The sequence below is a fragment of the Falco cherrug genome, chromosome 12, assembly GCF_023634085.1.
Source record: "Falco cherrug isolate bFalChe1 chromosome 12, bFalChe1.pri, whole genome shotgun sequence".
NCBI lineage: Eukaryota > Metazoa > Chordata > Aves > Falconiformes > Falconidae > Falco > Falco cherrug.
Window position 1 is genome coordinate 32,155,094 of NC_073708.1, and position 26,407 is coordinate 32,181,500.

Here is a 26,407-nt window from a genome sequence, read left to right on the forward strand (position 1 = left end):
ATGGTATTAAACTACATGTACACTAGTACATTATGCATGAGTTTCAGCAACATCCACTCCCTTAGTCTCAAATATTTCCCTTCAAACACAGGAAGCTCCTGACAGCACAAGCCTCACCTCCTCTTTGTGAATGACGTTTATCCTGGTTTTAATGTAAGGGAAAGCGTGGGACGTCGTCAGGATCGTTTTACGCTTGAACTGCTCGTGCAGCTCCCCGTGAGCCCGGCCGTCCAGCGTGAAGGGTGTGCAGTACATGAAACGCCGCAAGTTGTAGTTTTTATCGAAGTAAGTTATCCTGTCCTTCATCTCATATGTGTCAAAGTACGGCTCCACGTAGGTTATCTGAATGTAGGCCTGCAGGAAGGAACCCAGGCGTGCATGGTGAAGTACAGAGCCAGAGGAGAAAAACTAACTCCTGTGCCCTGCTTTTTAGCAGTGCAATAACCCAGCTCTTCCCTCTTGAAGCCATCTCTGGAAGAACTAGGAATGTTTTTTGCCTTTGCTCAGAAAAATCACACTTGCATTGACAGGGACTAGGGGTGCTGGTAGCTGCTCAGCAGTTTCTGGACTGGATAAAACACAGCTCACTGCCCCTCTCCTCTCATGCTCTTCACATGAAGCGTTTCCTTCCCTTCCTTGCAGATAATGCCCTGCCCAAAGCCACAGTCCTGTTTCCTAGGCATGCTCCTGTTATTTCTGCTACGCTTAAAGGATGTGGCACAAGAATGACAAAACACTGCAGCTCCAAAAAAGCCAGAGGCCACTGAAGTCCCTTCCTTCCTTGCACTCAATGGAGACTACAAAGAAAGGCAAGTGCAGCCTGGGCCTCCTCCCTTCCCACCAACCACTACAAGGGCAGGGCTTGTGGCAGGGAATGAAATGGTTAATTCTGCATTCCTTTGCTGGGGTGACTTTCACCAACTGTCATCCCAAGCAGTCAGAAGATGCTCTGTACATGGAATTTCATTGCCTACTTGGTGAAATTCAGGATCTGTCCCCCATTACATTTGCAAACATTCAGGATCTGTTCTACTTCTAAACCTGTACTTGTGTTCTTACCTTGTTAGGATCTAGTTTACATTTGTCCACAGGGTTTGAGTCCTTAATCACTTCAAGCACATCTTCCCCAAATCGCTCTCCATAAAATCCCTACAATCAAGAGCAAATGCATTGAAAGAAAACATCAAATGCAGCCACTACAGAAGGGGGTTGGAGAGACAAATGCGTATTCAGGGGAGGTGAAGCTCAACATGCCTTCATCAGTAGCTGTACTGGGGCTGAATGTGATCTGCTGAACCTAGGAGAATTAAATCAGCCACATTCCAGGGGCAACAGGAAAAAACAAGCCTAACGCGCCCTGGAAGGCAGGAGAACTCGGGAGCCTTCCAACTGCATGCACACACGCTGCGTGGTTCTGAACAAGCCATTTGAGCTTGCTGTGTGTCTGTGAGCTCAACTGAAAACTGGGGTCAATACGGGATCTGCCTGGAAATCAGGTGCTGCATCGGAGCATGGCTTTGCTGGGCTGGGTGAATGGCCAGATTCTGAACTCAGTTTCATGCGCTTAAACCTCAAACAACGCTGCTGCTTTCAGAGCAATGTGACAGCAGCTGAATTGCTGTGAGCAACAACATGACATCAGATCTATTCTAGCAAATGAAGCAGGGCCAGGTCTGCCCTCTGGCCCTACGAACAAGCAGCATGACACAGCCTGGAGCCATGCTGCTGAACGCTCTTCCTCTCCCACTTGGGACGGGCCTTGTCTGTGCACAGTGCCTACGTGGAACAGCCTCCGACCCATGATGTCCCCCAGACTGTGCTAGGACATTGTCTAAACACAGGTTAGTTGGCACAAACCCAGGCCAGACTAACCCTTACGTGGTACAGATGATCGCTGGGTGGTACCTGGAACTGCACCCAAGCCCCAGTTAGATTTATCAGAGATGCCTTCGCTTGTTCAGGGCTGAAACAAAGTTCAGACCTGTGATATCCCACTTCAGGGGCTCTGAAATTCAGCCACCTTACAGGGCCCAGTCTCTACCAGTAGAGGAACATGCTGTGAAGGCAACAAAATGACAACAAATTGCAATACTTCCTGAAAGTCGGACCCTGAAACGCATCTCAGCCTTTTTTCAAGCCCAGATCATCCCATTTACATCAGGCGGCTGAAGAGAAATGCAAACACAGTATGGTACACCAGAAACCCTCAAATGATGATAGCAGGTCTGCATCTCTTGCTGCAAGATCAGGGAAAACCTGTGGGACTCCTCTCCCTGCATTCCTTCCGCCTCCTGCAGAGGTGGCACTGGCAAGAGGACAGGAGACACCTGGCCCGGCTCTGGGTCACCGCACGGTGCTCTGCAAACTCTTTTGCCAGGCAATGGTTTCTCTCAGCTCAGCCTAGCATCAGTCCCCAAGAGGCACAGCGCTGGTTTTGCCCAACGATTTTCACTTTTACCACTTCCTGTGATTTGGCCCTACAGCTCTTATGTAAGTGATGCAAAAGGAGTTAAACTGCAACTCAGAGAGAGAATGTGAGGGCAGCTACAAGCATCTCACCTCGAGCCTATGGGATATTTCAGCTAACTTTGTTATCGCGGGTTCCTTGTAAACAAACTCTTGCTCATCCAGGTCTCCAAACTTAGTTCCATAAAAACCAACCCGGAAGTAGGTGCCAAACATCCTCTTTCCATCCTAGGTTTGGAGAAACGAGAGGTTATTTCAGTATGGAGACATGCATACCCCCAAGCATGGCTGCAGGCAGGCTCCTGAATTTATGCAAAGTAAAAAAGAAATTAAAAAACCAAGGAAAAAAATAGAAAGAAAGAAGGAAAAGAAAAACACACCTGGAACTCAGCATGAATGCATTTAGCAGCAAACACCGCAATGAAATTAATAAACTAACATGATATTATATGGATCAGTTACGACCATTAGCCCAACCCTGCAATGACTTCCCACCCCAGGAGGAGTCTGGAGGTGTCAGATGTCTCTGAGGAAGAGTCAAAGGCAAGTCCCTTCGTTTGGGTAATTATTTCAGGCTCTCCAAATCCTGTGCAGACACCCCTTAAGCTGGTCCGTAGCCTGCAGGTGCAGGGAAGCCCAGCTGCTGGCTGCCTGCAGGACACAGGAAGGATATTGCACACAGCCACCCCTGGGAAGTGCCCCCACCAGAGCCCACGTAAACCACCCTCAAGTAATTGCAGGATTGGGCCGCAGTCAATGTCCAGTTCACTCACACACACACGCAAGTGCTTTTTAAATAGCATGTCAACTGGAAGGTGTTACATTCTCTTCTAGTAACTAATGTCTAGTAAAGAGGGCCAAAGTCACTCCTGGTGAAAGCAGATGCAATCCACTGTATCATGTACCTGCTTCCATTTCAGCCAGTGGTGAATTTGGCCCAGAAATGCAAAAGTAGAGAAACAAGAAAGATTTTTGCTGGAAAAGTAACGAAGAAAATCTGATTAAGAGAGAGAGAAAAAAAAAAAATGCTTTAAAAATAAATCACACCTTTGGCTTTGTTAAAAAAACTCACGCTGCATGCACAAACTAGAAATGCCTTTCAGCAAGAAACTCTAAAATGTTCACCTTTACTCTCGTGAGAAAGTGTGATGTAGTATATAATGCTCAATGTTTCTGAATCTGGGCTAGTGTTTGGTTTCAAACAGCACTTACAGATGTCCTGGCTGCTGTGTATAGGAGGTGTTTTTTTTAGTATTTTACTATGGCAAAACTGATCTCTTGTAGTGATGGTGAACATGATCTATGGAAGGCAAAGAGGATACGTAAGCCAAAATAATAATAATAAAAAAACCCTCAGGAAAACTCCAGAGACTGGAAAAAGCACTGTCAGGGCAAATCACCGCCTTCTCCTGGGCTGGAGGAAACTCTGAGGCATCATGCTGGAGCTGCCCAGGCACGGCTTGGCTCCTCTTGCCCGAGGCACAGCCAGGAGGACGCGGCGTTGCCTTTTTGGGGCGAGGGCTGCTGCTCGACCCAAGCACCTTCAGGAGGGCAAAGCTCACCGCTGCCCAGCTCTGAAGTGGAAGTGAAGCCTGAAGTGACCAGAGGCAGCAGCAGCCTGTGGGCCACATCTTGGCTTCACTATGGGACATCGACAGATACAAATTCATTGGCTCAGCTCTGGCAAGAGTGTAGACACATGCTCCAATTTAAGAAAACAAGGAGTTGCACCAAGAGTTGCTCATATGCTTAATGTGGCACAGGTGGCTCCTTGGACCCCTGCTCTAGCCCATTCCTCCAAGCATCTCTCCTCCAAACAGGCTTTTACCCAGCTCCACCTGCCAGCGTAGACTACAGGGTTTTGTCACACCACAGCCATCCCCACAAGCACCTCCCAAGGTGCAACCCCCAGCTGCAAAGCTGTTCCTGTTTTATTGGAAGTACCATCTGGCAACATCTGGTTGCTCTTTCCCTGGACTCCCTGTCTTTCTCCAGAGCCTATCCCTCTGGATCTGTATAGGAATGAGCAGCCTATTGAACCCTTAATTTACTCATCACTACCTTTTCAAAGCCGCCACTACCTTTCCAAATATTTGGACAATATTACCTATGCTAAAATCCCCCTACACCCAGCATTTCCAGCTTCCTGTGCCATTTTTTTTCAACTCAACCTCAATGCTATAGGCAGGATTCCAGGCCTGCACTTCCCAAGACACCATCATGTCTGCCTAAGGGGAACTACCATACAAAACAGCTCCCCAGACCTTACATGGGGCTTGGGCTGCTCCATGTGGAAGCTGCTGGGATCCAACCCCAACCCATGGGCACAGGGCAGGCCTCAGAGATGGAGGACACGCTGCTACTGCTGCTCTTCTAATTCACGTGCTTTTTCCTACCTCCTTGGTGAGTGACTTCCAGGGTATAAAGCTTTCACAGAATCTGGTCCCTACAAGGTATCTGCCATGTGGACATCTGCCCAGACAGCTGTTTATTATAGACAGCGTTCATTTATGTTGCTATAAAAATAACAAGAAGGAAGGAAGAAAATCATGCTGTCTGTTAATCAGCACAAATTAATGGGGAGTTCTAGTGGCATTAACTAAACACGTAAAATAAGAGTAATGAGCCGTTGGGAAGTCCCAGGAGCAGTAGCAGCAGGGAAGCCTGGTGAGATTCAGTGCCTCCATGTGAAGGCAGCTCCCAACTTATGTACTTGTTTCATAGTCATGAAAACCAGCTGCACTGATAAATTTGGTTGCTGAAAACTCAGTTATCATAAAGATCCCAAGGAGAAGAGCCAGCAGTGAGGAGCACTGGTTAGCCCCCAGCATGACAAGCATCTTCCCACAAAGCCCTGGATCCATCAGCCACAAATTGTGACTCATGCTGGGGGATCTGTACCTGCAAGCAAGGGGATGGAAACAAACTCCTTTGGGAGAGTAAACGTCTATGGGCCATTCCACCCCTCACATAGACATTCAGTAGCTGCCAGTCCCCTGAGATTAGGAGAGCTGTTTCATGCCTGGAATTAAGGATACGGGATGAGTCTGTACTAGGACCTTTGAAACATAGCAGATACCAAAGTCTATCTAATCACAGAACTGAAAACAAATAACTTAAAAGTACTCCATGGTCTTGTTTCTTTAAAGAGCTAAAAATGCAGATATGAGGCAGAAATTATTAAAAGCATTTCATCTCCTATTATTTTATGAAAAATAATAGGTCTTTGGGAGGAGAAGAGAATGAAGGTGAACACTGAATAGCCATTACAGAACTGGCAGAGCAGATAACAGCCACCATGATTTATGAAGGTTCATGATTTGTTATTATGCATGGTAAATACCTTTCAAAATTGCTGGGAATAAAGTTTTAGAGTTATCTCTTGCACGCACACAAAAAGCTTTGCCAACAAGATTTGAAAAAAATCAGGTGCAAGAGTGATCATCTGCTTTCTTCACCAAGACCAACACAGCAGCAGCTGCCTGGAGGCAGAGTCAGCTTGAAGTACGGAGGAATAAAAGTAACTCCTTCATACGCACTGTGCAGAATGCAAAATCCAACCACCTTTACCAAAATGAGCACTGTTATTGTCTTGCTCAATTCTAACCCAAGGTCCTTTGCAGTGTTGCCAACTATTACAAGTCTTCCAATAACGATTTTCTGAAAGTAGCAGCTCCTGGAGTCCTGCTATTTGATGGCAACCTCACCCTGTGTACTTTAAAAAAACGTTTTTGAATTCTCATGGCATAGCATGAAAAAGATTTTTCCTAACAACTTTCCTAACTGGTAAGTAAACAAAAAGAATCAATTCAACATTTATTCAATGAACAAACACACAAGCAGAAAAACACACTACTTGGTACGTTTAAGCAGATCTCAGAAATGCATTGGTGCCAGACTCAGGATACTTCAGTGCTTGTAGTTGGCAATACTGCTTTCCTTGTGACACGAAGGGGGTCCTGCTGTTGGCATAGCTCTTTGGTAAAATGAAATTGGGGTTTCCACAGTGTAAAACAAAAAACAAAAAGGCGGGGTTGGGGGGGTGGGGGGTGGGTGAGGAGGGGAGAGAAAGGGGGGTAAAAAAAAAAAAATTTCCACAAGTAGAAACTTACCACAACAGACAATAGTAAGAGTGGGGAGGAGGGTCAGCAACCAGGGCGATAGAGGAGAAAACAGAAAGTATTTAATTAGGGAAATTCCAAAAAACAAACAAGCAGCAAATTGGCAGCAAATAAACTTTAAAATAAAAAAGGGTGCGCATCAATTAAAATATTTAAATAAGGAAAAAAGAGCAAAACATGCAACAAATCTGAAAGCTACAAAGCACAAAGATCAGAAAAAGTGTGGTAATGAAGGAGCACGATGAAAGACAAGAACTGAAACCATGGGTGTCTTTTACCATGCAGTAAAACATGACCGAGTGATGTTAGAATCATAACCAACGACAGGATTTTCTTCAGGGGTCGATTTAGGGGCAGACTAATCAAAATAGATGCTCACAGGCCTTACCATTTGTTGGCTATTGAACACGTGTCGTTTACACTCCCTACAACATGTACTCCGGATTCTGTGCTGCCTTATCTGCTGGGGCTTTTCACAGGACCAAGTAAATGATTTACAGGGCCAGCCCTTAAGTGTCAGGGTTTACTTTTAAGCTACTGAATTTCATTTCTTGCTAGGCCGGAATTAAAACTGTTGTTCAGATATTATCAGCCCAAATTATTTATGTCACACAATGCAAAAGAACTTCGGTCGTGGCCCCAGTTCCATAAGCGTGGGCTTAAACGTTCTCCTGTGGTGCAAACCTGGTGTGAGATGGCCCATACAGCATTGCCCGATTCACAGAAAAGCAGACATAAACTGGACAGGTAAAAGTCTAAGCAAATAATCTAACATCATGTTCACAAAACATTTAAAATGTCTTCTGAGACTTCTCGACGTTCATGTACCCACTGCGTCAACCAGACTAGGGCCTGAGTTATCAAACACACTCTGTGTGCAACTGCAGATGAAGCCGACTGCTTTGTCTGTTTTTAATCCAAATATGTGGTTCTCACGGTGTATGTTGTAGAAATGTGAGCAAACAGCCTCTACAAAAATGAAAGCAGCAAAACTGACTCCAGTTAACACAACTGAGCTATTTTACTGCCACATAAAACAGCTATGCAGCAAATTGATTGTTCTTAAATGAACAGAAGGAAGCAGCCTATTCACTGAGATATGGTCTGCACTTGGAGCAAGCCAGTTTTGTTACAGTACCTCTGAGCATTATTGCTTAAATCGACCCCTGTGGGTGGGGTGAAAATATGGTATGAAGGGATGATATTCTGTGTCAATGCTGATGAAAAGAAATATAAACAAATTATAAAAACGAACTAGTGATGATACAGTGGCTCATTCACCAAAGAACCTCATTAGTGGAACACATCAGCATCCATGCACTACCTACAGCTTCTTATGAAGAATTTCCTACTACAACCACAATCGGTTTATTGGTATTTCTTTGGTTAATGAATTGTTTTAACAGCAGACAGCAACAGAAATACCCACAACTAGCACATGTGGGCAAGCGTTGGCGTGAGTCATCTGAAAAATCTATTAGCGTTCTTTACTAACTAAAACGGAGTTACCTACCTCCCAGCCAGTACTCTGTGTAATAAAAAGTAAAAAGCGCATGTCACAGAAACAAAAAAAAAAAAGTTTCAAAGGCCAAAACATGACCATCAATGTAAGGTATCATAAACCTGAAATGGTTTCAATGATTGTAAGCCATCATGCACCCAAAACAGCCTTCTCTTGTCCAAAGGGACACTCCTCTATTGGTTCATTTAACCTCAGAAATCTGGCAATGCCAGAACATGGAGAAAACCACCAGACCCTCAGCTGGATCCTATGAAATCGATGCACTAATCAACATCTACTGAGGAGCTGATGCAGCATAAGGGTAACTGCACCAACAGACAAATGATGTACCCAGCAGCCCACGACCAGAAGGCTGATTGGGGCGGGGGACTTGGAGTAGCACTGGCACATACTGGAGGAAGGCCTGCTGAGTCCTTGCCTGCCCCGACAGAAAGGCATGCACCCAACAGGCCTCTCCTAGGAGGTAACATGTGCTTCTTGAGAGTTGCCAAGTGCTCTCCTCTTCTGCTTAGCTGAGGTCTGTTGAGCTTTAAGAGGGTTAACTTCTGATGTCTCCCATCAAATGCTCAGCACCTAAGCTGGTGGGTTTTGCACCATCTGAGTTTAGAAAGGTTCCTTCAGTTATTTATCCACCATATGAACAGACAAACAAACCCCCAACATTCCTGAATGTTACCTACCAGGCTAAAGGCAAGGTTACAGTGTTTTCCCCCAGCATGCAAAACACAGTTTAAAGTAACATCTGAGACTGGCAGATGATGGCAATTTTTAACCCGTGGAAGTTACAATGAAACTTGGTATGTGATGTTCTCTCATGTTTCTCATGTTAAATGTCCAGAGAGAAAAAAAAAATATCCTGTTAGCAATCTTTGCATTTACTGTGGATTACCATTTGACAATTCTCGCACAATCTCATTACAATGTTTTTTCCTTAATAGGTGGGTTTTATTTGCACTGAGCAGTTTAAGTTTCTTCACAATTCACATTGCAGCTGAAAATTCAAATCATTACCTGGTGAACAATCTTGCTGAACGCTTCCTGGAGTTTACCATGAATAGTAGATAGCTTCTTGGCATCTCTATTAGCTTCATGAATAGGAATAAGGACTTTGTAAACCTCATTAACTGCTTCATACATGCCGGCCTACAAAAATAAGGCCCATCGGATTGGTCCATCAATTCAACAGCAAGAATAATACATACTACCAGCATTTAAATTGTAAAACTGCAAAATAAAAAGGTGGCTTAGATACCACTGTGGCATAATCAGCATCTTTTCTCAAAATACATCCGTACATGAATGGAATAAAATCCTCAGTTACCCTTGAAATCAAGAGCCTGCTGCATTACACATTACTACTAGTCAATAAGATTATTAACTGAATCAAAACTGGAATACTTTGGATGGATATATGCACAAGAGCACAAGCTAAATAGGATCCAAACCAAATCTATGGAATTAAATATGGAAGATTAAGTGCACAGCTCATTTTATTTTAGCACACCTTCAGACTTCTGCATCCATTTTTAGCACTCCATGACATGAGCTTTGTGAAGTTTCCTTAGGATGCCTCCAACGGAGGGGATCCAGCCCAGCACAGGCAGACGCTGCATCCCACGGCTTAGCCAGCCCACAGCAGAGGTTCTAGGTCTTTACCCTGGAGTTATTGCTGCTTGTACTTAAACCCACTGAATGACATTTCACATTGTGTTGTGGGAAATAATTCACTTGCTTTCCTTGGTTTCTGATGGATACACTACTACCAGCTCATTAACACTGCTCACACACAAAGCTCTCGGCCCACTCTTTCTGAAGAGGAGGAAAATCATCACGGCCTTTTTTTACTACTGTGAACTCCCAAATGTGCAGTGTGAAAGACACTGGAAACACACAAAGGCCTCTTGGTCCCAGATCCCATTCTTTGCACAGTTCACTCCAGAGGCCAAACTGGGCTGCCTTGAACAACTTCAAATGCTCCACACAAATTAAATGGTTACAATAGAATTACACAACCTCACCGAAAAAACATTTTCCTTCATATTGCCTAGCAATGTAAGATTGCCGAAGAAGATAGGTAAAGAAAATAAAGTATTCTACCATAGAGAAAGATGCTGCAGCCTGTTCCAGCAATCCCACCAGACCAGCTTCTGTAAAATACTTTCCAGAACAGATCCCTTCTTCATCTGGCGATACAACATCATCAGAAACTGCTGACTCTTCCAAAACATTGGAAGATATGTTCTAAGGAGAGATAATGTAGATAAAAGATTTTTACTCAATTTAAACAACACTCAACACTTTGAAAGCCAGCTGATTTTCAATCTAATATTAAAGTTTTTAAAGAGGCAGCTTTCACATGCATTTTATTTAATTTCTTTCTGAACCAGCAAGGTACTTGAGCACATGCTTAAGCTAACTGGGCTGGGCCACCTACACACTCAAAGCCAAGTATGTGCTGCTTGTTTGCTGTGCTCAGTGCCACATGGCTTAACATCACTGGTGGCAGGAACCACTGTCATCAGCTGCACCCACTACACACTGGCTAGATCAAAGAGGTTAAAATCCCATGACTTAAATGGAGAAATACAAAGAACTGGATTCACCCAGCCTATGGATGTAAAGACTTAGGGGAATCAGGACAATCTTCAAGCATAATAAACGTTTGTAGAAGTTGCTGCAATGCCTTCTCCCCAAAATAAACTAAGTGCAGCATGAGTATGTAGGCACAGTAACACCTGGCACATGGAAATACTCTGCACCTCAGCACAGGTGACAAAACCCAAAAATACATTATGGAGGATAATTCCCACCTGAAATGTAACACATCCTACAGGAAGGTATTTTCGGTCTTCCAGCATGCTTAGATACTCAGCCACCAAGGCTGCAGAGTGGACCAGGCACTGGGCTGACTCAGCATGATTGCTCCTCTCAGAGTGCTTTCCAGCCATGTTCTGCAGCCACGTCAGGCGCAGGTCAGGGGAATTCTGATAGCCCTTTGCAATCCTATTTGAAAAGAAAACCTCTGTGATTAGTATTTAGCTACTTCCACTTAAATAACATCCACCCTCAGTGCTAGGCTATCTACAAATATATGAGATAAGAAGCTATACAGATAGAAAGTTACCCTAAATTACGTTACAGATTTCTGATCCTATTAGTGGCAGGCAAGCAACTGCAGCTACCCACTGATGGCAGAATGCTGTTACGGGTGACTGCTGAAGCTGTCGGCCAAAGCTCATACTTCACTTGGAGACTGGTAATAAGCCAAAGGTGTGGGACAATGAGAGCAGACCTGCCTGGTTGCTTACGACAAAATCTCTGCTGCCTTCTAAGAAGCCTTCAGGACCCCACCATGCAGTTTGGTAGCTGGGATCTCACCATGGAGATTAACATATGCATCACCACCAAAAAGCCTTTTGTGCAAGCAGGTCCTGGAAGATCCTTAAGTTTTCCCTGATGCAAGCAGGAAGAGTTGTCTTTACTGAGGTGGAGGATGAGTTTATCAGAGACTGCTGGAGAATGGAAACTACTTTTATCCAAGACAAGCCACATAAACATCAAACAAAACCTACCAACATCACATTCAAACACCACAAACAGGTACATATCGGTGCACAAGCACTGAGACCTGGAACTGCTCCAGAAACAAGCTCTATAAGGGCTCAAATGTGCAATATGTAGGTCCAAAACCAAACAGCAAGTAGCTGTGTTGTTTTCAGGTGAAATGTGAATCATGCCAAGTAATTTTAAACAGGATTAAGTTCAAAGTAAAATAACTGCTAATAAAAAAAACTAATCGAATTTCACAGCAATACAATCCCTCACGCTTTAAGTACAGAAAGCGCAATAGGTACTAAGCTCCGTTCAAACACCGCGTGGAGTACTGACACCTACTGTCACTACACTGCAATGGTTATAAACTCTACCTGTACATCAAGTCAATCAGCATTTCTGGATCTTCCTGGTGCTCCTTCATTTTAACTGTATCAGAGAGGATCATATGGAGGTTGAACACTAGATCCTGGACCTGTAAAAAATACACTGCTGTATTAACTGGCAATGGGAATCAAGCTACACACTGCTACATTAGGACCACAGTCACTGTGGTGTTCGCATCTTGTCAGAATTAATCAAGGACCTGGGTTTTATCTATTTAGATGATGTTAAAAAAAAAAAAAAAACACAAAACAAAAAAAAAAGTACCTCCTTCATGGAATGCATGCAAATTCCAGCTCTAGATGGGGGTTTAACAACAGCCTGTTAATGAATTACACATTTCTCTTCTGGTATTTCATAGAGTCATAGAATCATGGGATGTTTTGGATTGGAAAGGACCTTAAAGATCATCTAGTTCCAACCCCTCTGCCACGGGCCAGGACACCTTCCACTAGACCATTTCTTCTACCTGATCAGGAAATGTTGTCTCCCTGAGTTCCAGATCTTCTTCAGCATATGTCAAAATGGTCTTCAGGGAACGTCGCAAATATTCTTCATTGAAGTTCTGGGATGTCCCCACCAGGGATGAGAGAGACATAGTCACTTGCATTTTCACTCTGGCAAAGTTCTGCAACAGAGATATTGTTACGGTACAACCTGGAGATACTGCAACGGTCTGCTGCAACATCAGTGCTCTGGTCATTGTACCCTCCTCCTGACGGATACCTGACGCTAAAAACAAAACTCCAGTTTTGTGAAAAGGGCTGTCTGAGAGCAGTGATTACAATAAACCTCTGGTGCTGCTGAACTTCATAATCTGATGACAGCATTATCTAGTTCCAGGTGAAGGTTCTCCTGCAAGTTTTAGTTTTCTCTCCTTCTGTACGCTCTCCTCTCACACACCCTGAAGAGGATGATGCTCAATTCCCTCTCATGATACAGCCTTCATTCTAGACAGTTGCTTTTGGTTTGGTGTAGCCTAAAAACTGGAGCCCCTGTCAACTTGCCGCTATCAATCCACTAACAGCCCCTGGGCCCAGAACCAGCGGGTCCCTCTAGTTCTGCTACCCACTGTAGTGGACTGTAACCAAAGCAGTGTGAACAAAGATGTCTGGAGGAGCACTTTGTGATACATAGCTACATGTATGCCTGCAAAATACCAACTCGAAGAGTTAATGCAGGGAATTTTCTTGACAATTTAAAGTGCAGATGAGTGAGTCAAGCAAAGATCTAATTAGAGGTAAGATCTGAATGAAAACAAAATCCCAGCATTGCTAACTCACCTCCACTTACACAGCCCTTTCATAAAGGACACACATACTAGCTCTGCCACAGAAAGGGCCATGTGGCTGTTTCTGCTCTCACCTAGAGGCGTGCAAAAGCAAGGCATAGGAGAGTTCCTCCAAACAGCACCTTGAATGCAAATTGTCCATTCTGAAGAGTGTAAAAACCTTCCAAACAGACATGTTTGTAAACTCTCGCAGTGGATATTCCAGGCAGGGCTCTGCATCTCTCTATAAACCAACACAAGAGGCAACTTGCCTGCAAAGAGATTCTGGGCATACAGCTCAGACCCTGACACTGGAGACTGGACACTCCTCTTATGCACTGATCAGCAGTGTGAGGTGCTGCAAGATCAGGAGCTAGGCAAAGTCATGTCACTGCTGCATGCCTCTTTACCCTTTGCCTGTCACACTTGTTTTGATGGTAAGCCCTCCAACAGCCCTTCTCCCACAGGAATACACAGAGCTCCATCCAGGAATCCCCAATCACTTTACAGGTAATAACCTAATAAAGTGCAGCAGGGTACTCACGTTCCCAATCTCAAAGTTTTGCCTCATCAGTAGGTAAAGAGAGGCGCTTGCATGCGACCGTATTGTGCTGATACTGCTGCTACAGTGTCTCAGGAGCCTCAAGCAAAGATCTGCACACTGCTCAGTCTCTTCTTCAAACAGCAGCTCAGGGAACTGGAAAAAAAGCACATGAAAAAATTAGTGCTGGGACAGACAGGAATGAGCACTCAGACAAAAAGGCAGGGCAACCCTCAGCAATGAGCATACACTGGCATGACAGGAAGTTCAGTCCCCTCTGTTTTGAGGGGGATGATGCTAATTTCAATTACTTCACTTTTACAGTAAGGCCAAGCATACTCACTGGCAGCACTGGAAGGCAACTTCTTTTACCTGCCCCCACAACTTGCTCCTACATCTACACCCATGACACTGATTCAAATCAGTTCCAAAAGCTCAGGCTTAAAACTTTGAGCTTTTCCCAGTACACTTAGAGAAACCAGAAAACTGTTTAAATGAAGGGTCCAGTAAAACAAATCCATTTTAAGTGAGATTCATACAGCTTAAATTCCACCTGTGCTTTGTGGTCCCGCCTAAACTAGGTGCCTCTGCCCATTTATTGCCAACCAGCAGGAACCCACACCACACTCCAACTGTGTGAACCACACCTCTGTGTGCAGCTGTCAAACCCAACATGCATAAATACAGGTACTGATCATGAAAACCAGTCAGGTTTTATCAATCTCCCGATCACACTTCCTGAAAATCGATACTGCGCAAGATAAAAAACGCTTGGTGAAGTGACCCCAATGCAAAGGAAGAAAAAGTTCTATCTCCATCAGTGCTGCTCAGGATATATTATAGCATCTGCCGAGAATTCACCTTTGAAACCAAAGCCCTCTGTGTGGCGAAGCAGTGTTGGAGATAAAGTGCACTCTGGTTGCAGGCCATGCTGTGCAGAAGCACTTTCAGCACCCCACCGAGGATACTCTCTTTGGACTCCGTCACAGAAACAGTCTGTAGTCAAAAGTAAACCAAGAGTTGCATGAGCAAAAATTAACCTTCCATGTGTGTTCGTGTGTGTATAAGAGAGAGGGAGAGGGAGAAGAACTCTGCTGAAAAGCCCTCTGGCATGGAGAAATTACCCACTTAGCTGGGCCTGCAAAACAGTCACGTTACTAAATCAACCCCCAGGTAATCAAAATGTGACCCGTTTCATTACAGAAATAATGATGCTTTCCACCCAGTGAGGCTCTGACCTTTGGGGACCTTGTTCTACTAGAGGGAAGGTCTGTAGCTGGCCTCTAGGTAGATTATTCAGGTGCAAAGTGCAACTCCTGGGATTCCTGGCTGTCTCTGCAGCTCACACAGATCTGGTAAGCCTGCTGCTGCCTGCTTCCAGCCCATGCCCAGGTACAGAAAGCAGGGGACAAAACTGCCACGTGTCCTTGCTCACCTGCCCACACAGACCAAGGAGCCTGGAAGCTTTCCTGCACCGTGCAAAGTAAGCACAGATACAGGAGGCTGACCTGGAACCTAAGGACTTGAGGCAGATTTGGGAAGGACTACAGCAATCAGAATAAGGCAGGACTTCGGAAATGTTTCCAGTTCATTACTGAGTTTTTGAACAACGACTTCTTATACTACAAAAATGGAACAACTTTCAAGAGGACTAAAGGAAGCTATTGCAATGTCAAACCAGATCGTTACAGGCTGAGGATTAGAAGAGGCATTACCACCTATCCCACTGCAGCAGGGAAGCTGAACAGTTCTGATAGCATTGAGGCAGTTAAAAGCCGCAGGATGGTTTTGTTTAACAAACTGCTGCCTGGCCAGGTGATCATAATGCTATTACATCTCTATTTTCTTATCACACTTACCTGTACAACTATCTCCAGTGTATCCAAAATAATCAGATTGGCTTCCGTTGCAAGATTTCCATCGATAAGTGCCTCGTGTTCTATCTCTGCTCTCGATCTAATCAGACAAAAGAAAGCAATAAAATTACTTTCTGTTTAAGAAGTAGATGTACATATTTTCCAGTCAAAAATATTTTCTCATTAGTGAAAAAACTCCCAGTTAAAACGCATATTTTTATTACCAGACAACACTACAAGGATATTTCAATACAACCATTACGGGACAGGAAGAAAGACTTGGGTTTTTACATATACAAACTTACACAGGATTTACGTTCATCATGCTAGGAGAGATCACGCTACTTTCTGACACTTTGTTACTCTTTCAGGAACACCACAACAGTTTAGAATCAAAATCCAGCTCAAAGCTGGTTTAGTAGCATCGTTAGGCATGCAACAGCACAACCAGGAACAGAACATATGGTTTTATGTTATAGGCTATGGACACAAGGTGGTGCTACACGAGCTAGTGTATCTGCACTGTTGACCCTAGCAGCTAGACCAGCTGCAGCACAGAGGGCATCCTGCGAGGGTGCAATCTTTGTCCTTTTAAGCCACGTTACATTACAGTTCTTGAAGAATACCTTCCTCTCCAAGAAATCTCCAAGAAAAAACACAATTTTGCTCTTATACGCCAGGCACTCATTTTCCTGGAAAGTCTTACAAAATTCATACACCCACTCACACCGGTGGCCCAGGAACTCGGCAGCAACCACCAAAATTCGGTGGCATGAGCTGCCTTTGGCAAAGATCCAGTAGTGTATTTAAAGAGTCCAAGCATGGCCTGCCCTACCACAGGTGCCATCTCCAGCAGACACATACCAGGCCAAATCACAGCAGGAGTGTGACCCATGGGAACTGACAAAATCCAAGCAAAATACACAACAAAGAGGATGGCAGCTGACTCGGCTCTTGGACCTGAATATTGCAGCAACCCTCCCCTGCCACACTCTGCTTCCCCTGGGAGCCGGGCCATACACTCAGTAATCTACTCCTCAGGCTCCAGAACATGAAGGCTTGGGGTCTGGCCCTATATGAAATAATACCATCTGCATAAAATAATACCACCTACAATTAGCTGTGCACAATTCTCGGTGTGAAATGTCTTGCTTATTAGGTTTCAAAGGGCCAGACTCTACCTATGCATGCAGGACACACTTGCAGTGTCATAGCAGTGGAGTGTTGATCGACTCAAGTCACAGTGAGCAAGTATGGATCAAAAAGCAGGTTTCCAGAGTTATCCAAGAAGATTATTTTGTGTAGTGAGATACCATTCTTTGACCATCAAGTTATTCCACAGCTGTTTAACATGTATGTGAGCTCCTTCTGGAAAGAGGTGGGCTCAGATTCAGTGCCAGCAGTGAACTGATGAGTTCTTCAGGCCAAATTTTAATCTAGTGTAACTCTGTCCACAGCTCTGGAGTTGCACCGTGGCAGAATTTGTACCTACACTTCATTAGCAGGTTGGAACACACTGGTCATTTGGCTTTCCTGATGCCTCAACAGGACTGGAGTCTTGGACAAAAAGCCACTACTCAACATAAAATGAGACTGCATTCTTGTGTTGGACAAAGCAATTAGAAGCTGTAAAGATGTACTTTCTACTCCAGGAAGAGTCAATGTCTTTAAGGGTATCATTTGGCCTGATCTCTCATCTGGACTCCGAGGACACTATATCTCAGTTTCTTCAGAGCTTCACTTGGGCTGAGACTGCTTTCCTAGGATTAGGAACAACTCTTTTGCTGGGAGGACGGAGACTGCAGGTTGCAATTTGAGGAAACAGAAAACGTGCATAGCGAAGCTCAAACACAACTCCTGAGCCCTCTGGAGTAAACCACACCAAGAGAGGGAATTTTAAAGGAAACGGGTGTAATAAGCAGAAAGAGCTCATTCCAATCAGTTGCGCACACACACTGAAAACTTCTGCCAAGCATCACAAACAACACTGTGATGATTGAGTCTGCAGATGTACAAAATGGCAATTTATAAGAACTGCACACCAATGCTACAGTACCTGGCTGGTTTGTGGCTTCTAAAAGCACAGCACATGTGGAAAAACAATCAAAGTGATGGATTAGGACAGGAAAGGAAAGCGAGCTTTGACAACTCCAGAATGCTCTTATGGAATAAAGGAAATATGACATGAGCTATATATGCTATCTGTGAAAACTGTTAATGGACCTTCTCTCTAAATTACAGCTTACTATAGGGTTTTAAGAAGGTAATGGATTACATCATTCTCTTTAAATCCCATTTTTAAATCTAAGAAAGCAAGAGACAGTGGAAAAGCAAAGAGTTAGGGCAGTGTTGCACTAAAATCTGTTTGCACACTGCCAGCCCTGTTCCAGCTGAGGGCCCAAACTCGCTTGCATGAGAGCTAAGTGGACTGCTGCCATTGACCTTCTACAGGGAGAGAGACCCTGTGTTCTCACAGGCATTGTCACATTGTTAATGCAGAAGGATAAGGTAGAGTTACTTGTCAAGCTTTTCTGTGTTTTGACGCCAGTGAGTCATATCCTTTCTCCATCTCAAATTCTCTTGACTTCCAAACGCGCTCCCAGAAGGACTTCTCTCTGCAGGATAATATCAAAACAACAGCAGTCATCTAATGCTAATTTTTTTTGCATGGGTAGCAACCCTAGATTTGTTCACAAGTGACAGTTGAGAGCAAACAATGACTTCTTAGAGGCCAAGGCTGTGGCACTCACCCAAGATGTTTACATGCCCCCTAATTCTGTCACTGCTGAGTGGCACGAGAGGCAACTTTACTTGCAGCAGTTTTGTATGCAAGAGAGCAACGAGCAACACAGACCACTTCGTGCATTGCCACACGCCAGCTCACTCTAGAGCTAACGGAGAGAGGCAGCTGAGATACTCAAATCAGGCAGGCAGCTGTCAGGGCTGGTGAGAAAAGCACCTTCCTCAGACTACATAAGGAGCCTGGGTGTGGCAATCCTCAAGAGTCTGACACTGCTGTTCTTAACCAGCACACAGTGATGTTCTCGGAGTGGTGCTGAGACCCCCCTTCCTACCTCACAGTCTTCTATGTCTTTATTCTCACTGCTGGGAGGGCAGGTGAATTTCAAGTAATAAAGGCAATCAGGCCAGATTAAGAAAAAACCCACAAAGGTCCCCATCTCTCTGAAGTGATTCATTAATTATGGCTCTAAAATATTTATTCAGCTTAGCCCACAATGACTGGTTCTGATTCTCATCCTAACCCCTGGGCCATCCCTCCTCCCCAACAACATAAACAGCAAAAATCATCAGAAGGTGCTTGTTACCCCAACTACTGGCTATTTCAAGACTCATTAAGTTAGCAGAAATATCCAGGTGTTTTCAGAGCTATCAAAGCAAGATCAGGCAGTTTGTTTCCACTCTGATCCTTGCACAGGACGTACTAGAATGTGGCTCTGAAAGATGCTACAACGGAAGAAGTTCAGGCAAGAACACCCCATAAGTGAGATGTGATCACATGCACACAAAAGCAAGCAAGTAACAAATAAACTGCCTGCAGATGGAACTCATGAAAAGTGCAGAGATTTTGCAGACCCAGTGAAGCGCGATGCCAGCTGCAAACAGCTTTTCCTAGGGGCTTCTTTGCCTGAAGATCTTGATGGGTAGAATCCCATACTACAGGTGGCTGCAAGTAACTTGGGGATGGGAGTAGCAGTTTTTGGAAAAAGGGGACAGCACAGAAGACTACTCACCTAGCTGTCCTCTGCTTCTTCGAACCATTTCCTGCCTTGCCCCTATGCTTCCCAAAATAGCTTCTTCAAGTTTGGCTCTCATGTCTTTTGACTTCTTGAATGTCAGACTGTTCATTCTTTCAAATACTTTCTTGCCCTGCAAGTTTCAAATGAGACCATGAGTGGCGATCCTTTCAATCTGGGATATTTTTTAAGTATTAACAAGTCAAAATATCTTTCCTGTCTAAAGATACACAGCAAGCAAGGAATACAGGTTTTACTGCTAGCTAGCTAATCTACCTAGACTCCAGCATCGCTACAGAAAACTCTCTTCTTGTTGATAGCAAGCAAGATGGCCAAGAGCTATCCCCTTGCCCTACAGCAGTTCCCAGATGAGTGTAAAGCAACACAAACTGCTTAAATGAAACAAGGCACAGACACTTGCATGGCTGAAAAGTAAACATGGAAAAAGGCTAGAGGTTGCACAGAGACGTGCTTAGCCTTGGGGTTGTGAATACAGGAAATACTTAGGAGAGAGCAGGAAATGCCTTTCTGCAGTCGTGTAAAGGATGGGAGTGTAAACTTTCTCAGCAAGCCCTAGAAGGAACTTCAGGAGAAGGAACTTCAGGAGGTTTAAACAATGTAGCAGTACCTTGTATTCAAAGCAGGATACACAAAGATAAAGCAAATCCAGCAGGCGATTGAGCTGCAACACTGACAGGTCTGTGAACCATTTCTGCAAGACACTTTCATCTGCATTCTTGAGCACCCACAAGAGACAGATCAGAAGGCTGCGGCTGGACTCCGTTGAGAAGGTGGAGTGCTGCCTGCCACTCTAAAACAGACAGGTCAAGACATTTGCCACACTGTATTTCACGTTCAAACACTCCATCACCAAATGGATCTGCACCAGCTACCACCCCAGCCTGAATAACTACCAAATAGGAACAGAAGGAGAACAGACATTTTTTACTAACAACTGGGAGATACACGTTTCTCCTTCCCAACCCAACAGTTCAGTGGAGCCCACAGACAGTCAAGCTGCAAGAGTGAAGCACCAGTCTGAACCAGAATAATCACGTTATATGAATGAGTTTCAGTTCAGGCAGCCAATATCCACTTCCCTCAAGATGCCTTTAACAACCTCCTGCAGGTTAACAGTCAAGCAGAGGGGCTCCATTCATTATCACATGTATGTATCAGTGTCTCACTTTGAGTGCATGTAAACCCCAGCAAAATAGGGTCCTGACAGGACTAGAGGGAGGAGGATGGAGAAATGGAAGGGCCTGCCTGCTACTGGAATCAAGAGGATTCTCTCCCTGTGCAGAAAACAGGGGAAATGGCCCATGTATGTTTTCAGCTAGGTGGGGTTTAGATGTGGTAGGAATTTTTGCTTAGGGCTTAGAGGTCATAACGACTATTGCACTTCACAGAGCTTTTATCAGATTGTTTCAAAAAATTCTTCTCTTTTCTGAGGTTTGTTGATTTTTATCCCTGCTTGGCATTTTCTTATATCCTCTCTGAAACAGGCAGAACAACATGCAAACATGATTTGCTCCCCCTTGTCTTTCACCCTCTGCCTCCCTGGGTAACACCCAGCTGCAAACCGATATGAGTCCAGGACCTGCATGCGTAAATATTTCTTGTTGACACAGATGGAGGGTCAAGGAATAAGGAGAAATGGCTTTGTACCGATGAGGTGAGTAGAAAACTGCTGGGCCGGGTGAGCTGCGGGACAGATGTTCCTGCGATGGCCATGGCAACTGTCTGGCTTATCATGCTTCCACCCTCGCTTTCGTAATCATCAACAGCGACACAGCTTGGCCTCCCTCGCTGATTGTGACTCTCTGCAGAGAAACACGTGCATCTAGTCAATCCCCAAACTCAAAAGTTTCTCTCCCCAGCCTCCCTCCACAGTGCTAGTTTCATTGAACAGTCTAGGAATGCAAACTGAAAATCATCACACTCATGGGATCCAAGTAAACAGGACTATTATTTCAGGTCATGCAAAGCAAAGAAAACAACCATTTTCAAATGCAACCCACACAGCCTCAGTATCTAGAATGTTTCTGAAAATAGACCTTTTGTCCCTTTGAATACTTCACGCCAAATCTTTGCTCGCAGCTTTATTTGTCATTAAATTCAAAGGATGTAGAAGACAACTCCAAATTCCAAACTATCCCAGATTGGACTCCCTGCCCTGGTCTGAAGTAACCCACCTCTGCTGCTCTTCAGGGCACTGCACAAAGCACCCCTGAAAAGAACTGCTGACAGCGCACACACTGAGAGGAAGAAGAGGAACTCTGCTTATCCTTTGGAATTGCTGTGAGAATTGTACAGTATGTGGGGTGACTTTTTAAGCAGGTCAGAGGCATATGGGGAGGCTGGCTACACATACACAGTAGCCAGCCAGCTGTAAACTAAAATGCCTTGCTAGCTCTTCACTTCATGCAAGCAAGTGCAGCTTTTGAATGTTAACAGTCACTGAAGATACATTTTGCAAGTGCAGTTTAGGAAATGGATGTGAAAACATGTCAAAGTTATAATTCAGAAATAGAAACTATCTCATCCAACACTAAAGGGGTTTGTAGGTCAGTTTTACCACCCAAACACTCAAGTCCCGCGAGCAGGTGAACGTATACTCAAAGCACAGAATATAAAATACCTGTAAAGTCATAAAGCTGAGGCACGGTTTCCATGATCACGCCAATCAGAGGTAGATATAGCATGGCCACCCGGGCCTTTACCTGTGGGTCAGCATACCGTGGATCTGAGTCATGACTGGACAGTAAATTGTGTACCATATTGATGACCTTCTTATGCAATCCAAATAAACTGTTAAAAGAGAGTTGGGTCAAGCAGATTAGTTAATATCTTCAAAGCAAACTATACTTTGTAACTAAAGGGCTTCAAAAAAGAAAAAAAACCCCTGGGTTTTATTTTTAACTTCACATAAACCCACTGCACATTTTTTTTTTGATCTCCCACGGATTTGACAAACGGCTGGCTTTCCACTAAGCCATATAAAATGTTCAAAAATATCTTGCAGAAGTGCACACCCAATATAATGTAAGGACTCTTGTATTTTCCATACAAAACCAAAGTCCCAGCTACTGCTATGCTGAAGTATTGAGTTTACTAAAGACCATTAGGAGAACTTAGGGAATATGGAAAACAGGGAGAGAAACTTGAGAGGACAGTGGATTTAGCGAAACCATTTGTTGTGTTCTTTTTTTGTTTCTATTTAACACCATTTACAGAGAGAAAAGCCCTCCTAAGACAGAACATTGCTTTTATCAAATGATGAAGAAGGTTCTGCTTCAGTCCCCTGACCCCCCCATGAAATTATTCAACCAAAACAGTAGACTACAGATCTGTAACTCTGAATAAGTGTCAAAGAAATGGAAGGGTAGAAGGAAAACCCGCAAAAAATGGCCTTCATTATTAAGATGCAAATGATGGCAGAGCCCAAACACCACCCCTTTTGCAGGGCACCCTGCATGAGCCTACTTGGTGCTCATGCCTTGAAAACACAAATTCCCCTGAATCTCTCAAGAACTCGCTCTGCTTCTTTCAATTCCCTCAGCCACCACACAGAGGCAAAACTCTCTCAGAGCAAATAGCAGGTATCTCTGTAGCTATTTGCTTCTGTAGGCAAATCAGGCCAAGAAGACAACTTTACCCCATGCATGAAGCAGCCAAGGAAGCTCATACATTATGCATTAGCAAAACATAAGCTTCAGTGTTCAGACCTGAGGTATTAAAACAAGTGCTGAATTTCAGGCAGTATCCACTTTACCTGAAAAGTAGAGTTGAGTTCTGGTTAAAAAAGATGAGAGGCTTTGACTGGGTTTTTGGGGGTTTACAATGATTAAAACGACACCAGTACAGGTTAGGAGGACATCAGCTAGCTGTAGCTACATGCTTCCTGTGGTTTTTCATCAAGCTGTAATGAGATCCTAGAATTCCTTGTCTATATAATTAGGGAGAGCCTTAACAAGTAGGAAGGAAATGCTTATTTAAGTGACTGGTTCCTTCAAATGAAGGTTAAAGAAAAGTCTTTGCATTATTTTGAAGGAGTGGCACCTGAGTTCTGTTTCTAACAGTTCAAGGGAAACTGCCCTGCAGGCCACAGAACTGCATATAGGGAAAACACACCCAAACAAAGCAGCGCTCTTCAAACCTAGGGCTACATGGATTTCTTTTTTGCTTTTCCAGAACAGAGCAAGTACTGTGGTGGATCGATCCATAGCGAAGAGGAGGAAATATGGCCCATTCAACTTTCTGGCTGATAATGCAATGAACTGATCTTGCCACCCTCCAACCATCCCCTCTGTTACCTCAGCCCTGGCCTGAATTTGTGTCAACACCGCACAGTGTTGGGAAATTGACTTTTGCCACTGAATACTGAGGGCCAAATTCCGATTTTCTCACTTCTGCCTTGTACCATCAGTCAATACGGGCAACATGGGCGCTATGAAATGAACAATATGAGTTAATAAACAAAGCACCACAGCACTGTTTGCAGAGACAATCTGTTCAGGGTCTAGCTGCATGGACTCCCTCTCTGTAACTCTCACATTCAGCTAGCTTCCATCATCTGCATGTTGTAATGTCTTCCAAGGCTGCCAGTGCTCTGGAGAAGGACTGTACCGCACCGTGTCACTGTACGGCACCTAGCACAAAGGGATCTGTCTAACGCACCACCTTCAGGCACCAGGGTACCACAGTCTTGTCTGTCCAAAGAGTTCTTATAAAATGGGTGAGCTAAAATTTAAGATATTTTGCTAAGGGCAAAACACATTTAAGGCTCTGTATCACTTCTCAAGACCTAAGGCAAAGCTCTAACATGATAAGCAACTAGACGGACATCCCTCTCCACTCCTGCTGCAGAATAATGCAACTGGGAAGAATATTGAGCTTTTTCCAGTGGTGGCCAAAACATTTGAATGGCAGGCATGTCTGAACCCTCTGATGATACTGTATGACTGTTAATAGTCTTCATGGGCAAGGGAAGAGCAGAGCTGAACAAACTGGTTTACTTTATATGGTGGATCTACCAGGGCAAACACTGAAGCCTGAGAACAGCTAGTAAGCTGCCAACTGCAAGTCATTCTGGAAAACAATAAACTCCAAATGCATTGCTGGTATACGTCTCCACCAAAATTCAGGAGCTTTGTTCAAAATGCATCTCCAGAGCTGAACTGGTATCAGTGGCCTTTTCCTGTCTGGACAGGGTTTGAGAAAGAAGCTGTCTCCCCAGTGGACACCAGCAAGATCATGCTGATAGCTCCTTTACGCAGCTGGGCAGAGACTACCAACCTGGTCCAAGCTTAATTGCTGAGAATAGCAAGGTGAGAAAGGTCAAGAGGCAGGTAGGTCAGAACAGAAAGTTTGTGAAGAACAAGGGCAAAAGACAGGACCTGATTTCTAACCAGTGAACAGGATGTTCCTATGCTACAAAAAGGATTTCTGTAGACAGTGTATATGGGTAAAATTTGCCACTTTTCCCATTTCAGGCAAAAAAAATGGGACTGCGGTGTGTTATGTACATATACAAGAAAATATTCTAATTTATGGCATCGCTTTCTTCTCCAACTGGAAACAGAATGAATGTTTAACTCCTGCGACCTCTTGGTAAAGGGGCAGAATTAACCATGAATCATCAGCATTTGTCGACTCGGCTGATATTTCTGAGTCCACCTTGAGAAAAATGCCTGTGAGAGAAACTAGGACTGTGGAAGCAATCAATAATTTCCATTGAAAACCATTTTAAAGAGGCAAGGCAGAAATGCAGCTCTAAATAACACAAGTAACAGACTGGATGTCAGGACTACAGGCTACACTCCTACTTCAGAAAATTATTTGCTGCACAAGCCAGGCAAGTCACCAACAAACTCTGCATGCTTGACTGTATTTGTCTATTTATGTAACCCGCAGGGGCCTCATCAATGCATAATTTATGTTTTAAAAGAGCTGGGAGGACCACCGGCAAAATATGCGGTAACATTCAAAACCACCAGCAACAGAAACTTCCTAAATGATGAAAATTATTTTCTTGTTACAATTGAGAAAAGCTGTTTTCCTCTTAGAGCTCCAGCAGTGCCCCTGTGGCAGCTGGGGGCTCCAGCAGGAACCTCTTTCCCTTCTTCTCAGCTGGAAAAATGTGATTGAAATCATGTTTACAGAGTCAGAGCTAAGGAAGTAAGAAACATGAGGGGCAGGGAGAAAAAAGAGGATTCTTCAAGAACTGGTTTCTTATCTTTTCAGCTCACAAATTCAAATCCATTCTGGCCATGCCAGAACTTGCTTTGCATCCACCATTTGCTTGGAATTACAGAAAATTCTTGGGGAAAAAAATTGTAAAGATTTACCCTTCTGCATCAGGATCTAAAATGACAGCCAGTTCTGTTAACACAAGCCCGGCCAAGTAATGCTGTTGGCGGAAAGGCACAGACAATTCAAACATATTTGCAATCTTCTGGTCTTGGACATTTGTGGAGAACCCAGAACTCTGTGAAAAAATCAAGTTTCAGAAGTTGCATAATGAGGCCCCTTGGAACACAGAGTCAAAGCTTATGAAATATATTAGAAGCACTTTTCAGAATTGAACACCATCTCACATAAACTACCTTTTCCCTTTTTTGTTTGGATCTAGGCACATCTACTTATGTTACATCCAAGCTCACTCACTACCTCTTCTATTAATCATCTGTTGTTGTTGCCTTCCCACCACAGGGCAGGCCTTAAGGAAGTTAAGCCAAATCACCTTTAAAAGTGGATTAGTTAAATTTTGAACTCGGGTATGGATGTTCTTAAGAAGGCTTTAATTTGATTTAGTTTATGTAATTTTGTAACTAATTAATCCACTTGAATGACATGTTAATTCAAATTACTTTTACTGAGCAGGCTACAACTAGGCTACAGTGTGCTAGAAAGATCCTTGTTTTGTAAGAAAAAGGTA

The 26,407-nt window shown here is 44.0% G+C and overlaps 1 protein-coding gene across 7 annotated transcripts in view; it reads right to left on the minus strand.

Moving 5' to 3' along the window:
* Window positions 1-26,407, minus strand: part of DOCK7 (dedicator of cytokinesis 7) — a 107,009-nt gene that overhangs the window by 5,305 nt on the left and 75,297 nt on the right. For 3 of the 7 annotated variants that reach the window (XM_055724499.1, XM_055724497.1, XM_055724494.1), the window contains 18 exons: window positions 25,818-25,957; window positions 22,109-22,278; window positions 21,136-21,290; window positions 20,096-20,278; window positions 19,465-19,600; window positions 18,231-18,327; window positions 15,716-15,812; window positions 14,718-14,852; window positions 13,860-14,012; window positions 12,515-12,673; window positions 12,036-12,136; window positions 10,920-11,112; window positions 10,207-10,350; window positions 9,121-9,252; window positions 8,101-8,115; window positions 2,560-2,685; window positions 1,060-1,149; window positions 118-354 (listed from right to left, as the gene is read on the minus strand). In XM_055724499.1, the coding sequence (XP_055580474.1) occupies window positions 118-354; window positions 1,060-1,149; window positions 2,560-2,685; window positions 8,101-8,115; window positions 9,121-9,252; window positions 10,207-10,350; window positions 10,920-11,112; window positions 12,036-12,136; window positions 12,515-12,673; window positions 13,860-14,012; window positions 14,718-14,852; window positions 15,716-15,812; window positions 18,231-18,327; window positions 19,465-19,600; window positions 20,096-20,278; window positions 21,136-21,290; window positions 22,109-22,278; window positions 25,818-25,957 (2,463 nt within the window). Of the gene's footprint in view, window positions 1-117; window positions 355-1,059; window positions 1,150-2,559; window positions 2,695-8,100; window positions 8,116-9,120; window positions 9,253-10,206; window positions 10,351-10,919; window positions 11,113-12,035; window positions 12,137-12,514; window positions 12,674-13,859; window positions 14,013-14,717; window positions 14,853-15,715; window positions 15,813-18,230; window positions 18,328-19,464; window positions 19,601-20,095; window positions 20,279-21,135; window positions 21,291-22,108; window positions 22,279-25,817; window positions 25,958-26,407 lie in introns of all 7 variants that reach the window. The other 4 variants (XM_055724500.1, XM_055724498.1, XM_055724495.1 and 1 more) reach the window with 2 other exon arrangements.